This window comes from Chinchilla lanigera, unplaced genomic scaffold, assembly GCF_000276665.1.
Source record: "Chinchilla lanigera isolate Chin_1 unplaced genomic scaffold, ChiLan1.0 scaffold00097, whole genome shotgun sequence".
Classification (NCBI taxonomy): domain Eukaryota; kingdom Metazoa; phylum Chordata; class Mammalia; order Rodentia; family Chinchillidae; genus Chinchilla; species Chinchilla lanigera.
In genome coordinates, this window is record NW_004955498.1 from 564,837 (window position 1) to 570,537 (window position 5,701).

The 5,701-nt window shown below is 35.3% G+C and overlaps 1 protein-coding gene across 1 annotated transcript in view; it reads left to right on the forward strand.

Annotated features, from left to right (window-relative positions):
* Window positions 1-1,904: 1,904 nt before the first annotated feature.
* The window catches only part of Fmr1 (fragile X mental retardation 1), a gene marked incomplete at its 5' end in the record, with an annotated part of 28,097 nt that continues 24,300 nt past the window's right edge, over window positions 1,905-5,701 (forward strand). The window contains 2 exon segments of the mRNA XM_005406383.2: window positions 1,905-1,957; window positions 5,129-5,222. Of these exon segments, the coding sequence (XP_005406440.2) occupies window positions 1,905-1,957; window positions 5,129-5,222 (147 nt within the window).

The following is a 5,701-nucleotide window of genomic DNA, read 5'->3' on the forward strand; positions in this document are numbered from 1 at the left end:
AGGAGTCTTGGCGGGACGTGGTGGCGCACGCCTGTAATCCCAGCACTCAGGAGGCTGAGGCAGGAGGATCTTGGAAGTTCGAGGCCAGCCTGGGCTACAAAGTGAGCTCAAGGTCAGCCTGAACTGCATAGCGAGACCCTGTCTCAAAAAGACAAAACACATAGTAGGAGTCTTGATTTTTATTCGGAAGCCTCATACTAATCCCCAAAAGTCGATTGTTAGTTTGGAATTAGCTATCATGCAAAGACAGGAGAAATGAGGTTGAGAGAGGGGGTATACTTCCCTTTCTTAACTTTTGTGACATACTTCATAAAACTAAGAGTGTAAGTGACCTGTCTCTGCAGCTTTAACTTACAATCCAAACAACCCCGTAGAACACTTATGCACACTTATGAAACCTGAAATATTCTGGAACAACAAGGCCAGTATTAAAATAGAGTTCTCAAGATAGGTTGTAGAAAATGTTGGTTAGTAATTTAAATATAACTGAGTAAAAACAAGCAAGATCAGAATGATAGGAAGAAAACACAGATTTCATCCTTTTTAACCTGGTAACTATTAAGGATATGTTCCTACACAACATAAAAATTTAGCCACTTTGGGTATATAAGAATATTAGAGGCCATTATAGTCCTGTTAAATCTTTGTTAAAAAGAAATTTATTTTTAGCATCACTGTATTTTTATTTATTCAAGCATTATTGCCAAAGTTTGGTGTTTCTGTTTAAGTTGTTTCCATATCAATACTTCCAGGGCCCTGCCTCAGCTTCCCTATTTTTTTTAGGAGCAGTTATTTAATGCTTGACTTACATGCTTTAATTTTGTATTTTGAGACGTTTCGTTTTTTTAAAGAATACTTTCACATCAAGATTTGAAGACATTTTTATGGAGACATCTACGTTAAATCATGCGTGCTTTTAAAATATATTAGGCACTCACTATACACGAGGAATTGTACCACTTACTGAGTATAGCGAAGTCAAAAATGGTCTTAACACAGATGTTTGTTCAAATAATCAGTGTGGTATCTATATCCAAAGTCATAGGGTTTTGCTGTTTTCTCCTAAGAGTTTTATGATTTTAGCCCTTACTTGAGGTCTCTGGAGCATCTTAGTTGATTGAGATGAAGGTCAAGGCTTGCTATTTCACATACACTTAGCCAGTTGTCCCAGCGTCATTTACTTAAAACACTATTCTTTTCTCTGTTGAATTGTCTTGGCTTCATTGTTGGCAAAGAATGTATTTCTCTCACACCCCAGGCTGACTACCTAAGCCTTTGCTTTTGCTGCCCCTTAGGCCTGGTGGAATGCCTCTTGGCTAATTTTTTCTTATCCTTAAGGTTCAGTAGAAAATTGTTTTTGGTGTTTCTTTCCTTATAACCACCACCCACCGGCATAGAAATTTTCCCCAGGGCAGAGAGAGGAACCTCTTAGGCAATGATCTGCTTAATAATAACTATCCAATGAGTTCAAAGACCTGTAGGAAGTAGCTAGATGAAGAGAGGAAGGACAGTAGGAAAGAGGGAACAGCATTTGGTGAAGTTGAGAACAGACCTATACTAACTGACATACTGCTTTGAAACAAGTTTTTAAATGCCAGTAGAGCTAGCCTAATGGGTACCTTCAGCTTCGTACTCAACCACTGCATCATTATTTTCAGAATAATGTACTTGGCTCCCTTATGAAATGTGGACCAGTTTTTTCTTGTTTGCTGTTTTAACTACCTGCGTTGCTAGAGCCTGATATACAGTAGGTAACAATATGGACGTGATTAATGAATGAATGGACCTCGAAAACAGACTTTCACTCAAAGCTCCATTTTATTATTATACATGACATGTTTGGTGTCTCTGAAATTAAAAGTGATCTTTAGACTTGAGTTAATTTTAATTTTTTTTTCTTATAGGCATTTGTAAAAGATGTTCATGAAGATTCGATAACAGTTGCATTTGAAAACAAGTAAGTATCTTAATGTCTCTTTTTAATGTTCAGGTTCCTTATAATTTTATGCCAATTCCTTTTGCTGTTCTTTTTTTAAAAATTCAAGTCTAATTTGAATGTCTTTCATGTTGGTGAACCAAAAAGTATCTGAAAAACTCAGTATTAAGCCAGTGGAATAACGGTCCCTGCTAATGATCTCAGAGCCCCTATTAATCTTGATCTTTACCCTTAGTCCCCTTGACTGTGAAGAACCCAGATTATTCTGTGTGGGTAACTAAGAGTTTAAATAGGTGTATAGTATATCTAATTTTCATAAAACATGAAAGTGAAGGAATTCATGGGTACTGGTAACAGAATTATATGTGTTTGTAACATTGTGTCAAATTGATGTCTTAGTTGTCTAGTGTACTTTGTCAGAAACAATTGTTTGACCATGAAATATTTTTTATGGTTCATATAGTAATAATAGCTGATCTTTTCTGCTTTCTTTTGCTGTATGAGAGAGTGACAATGTGGACCACGATATGTTACCTGTATGACAGCATCACTTATATAGGTGTTAACATTTTATTGGGGGAGACAAGATTTGTTAAGTAATTTTTAGTACTAGTAAGGGCCATTCAGAATACTAAAGTGTATATAAACTCTTCAGCCAAAATGTATGTATGGCCATGATCTTACGATTTTGCTGAATTCTGATGAAGGGTGGGCATTTGCAGCATTTTGGCTTTTTTTGTACCAAGAGAATTAATAGTATGTCAAAAGCAGGCTGCACATCTGTACAGACAGAAAATAGATTAGTGATTGCTCAGTATATACTTGTTGGGGGTGAGGGGCATAGCCAAAGAGTACAGGATTTCTTTTCAAGGTGATGAAAATGGTGTAAAATTGACTACTAATGATTGTACATATCTGTGAACATACTGCAAACCATTGCATTGCACGTTTAAAGGGGTTAATTATGTGGTATATGAACTGTATCTGAAATGTGTTAAAATTGAGTATGTGACACAGACATTCTGAACAATATAAACATCTTGTAAAAAATTAAGAGCAGTCTTGCATATTAGTGTCTAGAAAATTATGTAGTTTAACCCTAAGCAAATTCTTTCTGCTAGTGACAGGAAAAAGCAGCATCCTTAGACGCCTAAGACAAATTTAGAAGGACAGAGATAAAAGGATTGAGAATATACAACTCTGTTCTCTATCTAGACTGATAATCTCAGTTTAAAATACAAGTTTGAACAATAGAAGACTTTTCTCTGCATACATAAAGCCAAAAGATACCAAATTTGGCTTTTTACTGTTTCAGCTATCCATGGTTATAAATAGGCAACAACAGTGTCTCACTGCTATCGGAGGAATCTTTGATTATTTGAACAGGCATTTTTTTTCCTTGTAATGACACCATTATCTGCTTAGTTCCCTAAGTAAATACTGTTTACTTGTAATAGAATTATCCTTCTTTACCACTCTTAGTTTCTCCGATAGTCTGGAGTCTCAAGTACTATTCAAAGACTTATTTCTTCTATGCATGTAAGAATGTGTCTAATTTATACATTGATTTATCAGATCAGTACTTTATGGTTTTCAATCAAATTTCTGCCAAAAGCTTATTGCCATAAACTTAAAATTGTCCCATATGTTGATTTCCTAATTATTTCTCTCCTGTACCATATCTGCTTAAAAGCTTCCCTTCCAACCTGTGCCTGTCATCCTGGGAATTTGAAATAGATCAGCTGTTTTTCTTTGCATTCATGGAGTATGTTTATGATGTGATACTGACTTTGAGCACATCACTAGGATTTGATAGGTCCTTATGAAAGACCTCTACTCACTGCTCTTTGTGGTGTGTTTTCCGTTTGGGTTTCAGTCAGAAAAGAAAAGGACAAAACAAAAAATAGTGTCTGATAGAACTTCAGATGATAGTGCTCATTCTTGCCTTTCAGTCTTGAAGAAATTCCTTTTACTATAATACCAGATTATTTTAAGTGCTTCTTTACCTTCCAAGTTTCACATTTTGAGTAATGAATTTTTATCTGTATACGTTTAGGAATTTAAATTCAGTGTTCCTTTTTTGAAACTAAGAAAATTATATTTTGCATTGTCTAAGCCTTATAAATCACAATTGCCAATGAATTTGTAACATGATAAAACTCACTAATTTTCAATAAGTCTAAAAAGAGCTTTTGCTGAAGTAAACTTTTTTAGAACTTTATAGTTTTCAGATGTATATAATGTTAGAAAGGATCAGTCTAATATCAGTACTAATCAGATTTCCACAAACTCTGACTTAATTACTTGCCCTCAATATTTTTTAAAAAGAAATTTTAAAAAATTAGTCCTTTCAATTGCAAAAAAGTTCTTTCACAAAACAGACATACATTCAGCCAGTATTTGCTGATGAAATGCCCCCTGAAGAACCCAGAACTGACTGCTATAGCAGTTGAATCCTCATATTTTTGTGAAGTTTTGCTCTTAATATTTTATATCTTCATGGGCATAGAAGAATAATTTGGTGTCTTTCAAAGGTGTTCCATATCATTTTAAATTTCAAAACACAGACAACTTAACTGAACTCCTATTGGCTGTCTCCATTGGGTTTCCATGGTTTAGGAGACCCCCACCTGCCCAGTACATGCTGATACCTCATTCTGATCAGCAGCCCGCTACCCTTGGCAAGAATTGACCTGCCTCGTGGGATCTAAAATTTAAAGGGGGAAAAGTGAGTTGTGAGTTGGTAATGTGCCGACTGCCCCATTTTGCTTGGGAATTAGAGGGCAGTTCATGTGGTTGTTGGAATGTGGTTAAAATTCCTTTGCAAGTAGAAGTGTGTCGATGATATTACTAACACTGTTACTAACATTTAAGCATCCAAGGAAATTACTGTTGTGGCCTTATGGTTAAAACTCTTAAAAGTTGAAATTACTGGAAGAAAGGCATTTTAAAAAATCATTGTTGATCTGTGTTTAGAGAAGTATTCCAAGTAGAAGTACAAGGCTGCTGTGCTGCATGCAGACTTTGTGGGAGTGCCTTTATATTGCACTTAGCAAAAACTGGCCATTTGAAAGCATTTGCTTCTTTAAACTAGACAGAAAGGGTCCCACTTAACCAAAAAGTGATGGCAGTGTGGCCACTGTTTCACATAATTGCCAAAACCATAAATAATTCAAATTTGCTTATTTGCAGCTGGCAGCCAGAGAGGCAGATTCCATTCCATGATGTGAGATTCCCACCACCTGTAGGTTACAATAAAGATATAAATGAAAGTGATGAAGTTGAGGTGAGTTGCCCCCACCTTAAAGTTAAGTATTAAAAAAGTGGAGGTATTTAATTTACCTGGGTGTTTTTCTTCATACCTTGCTTTTAACACTGTTTAATGATTTGAAATGATTCATGATGCTTAAATTTGACTATTTTGGCAGCACTGAAAGGAATTATCTTTGAAAATTACGGCCCCCAAGTTCCTTCCTTACCCCTTTGCCTGCAATCTGAATCTTTGAATAATATACCGTTCATTTATAACTGTCCTCATTTTAAGCAAAATGGATTAGGAAAATTAATTTTACAAAAGGAAGGAATCATGCTACTTAATAGAGCAGCAGTAACCTAGAATTTCTTTTAGTAGCAGTGACTCTGGTGTGTGTGTGTGTGTGTGTATATATATATATATATATATATATACACACATATAGATATATTTACATATAGACATATAACAATATGTAATATAACAACCACTGCTAATTCCTATCATCTGGT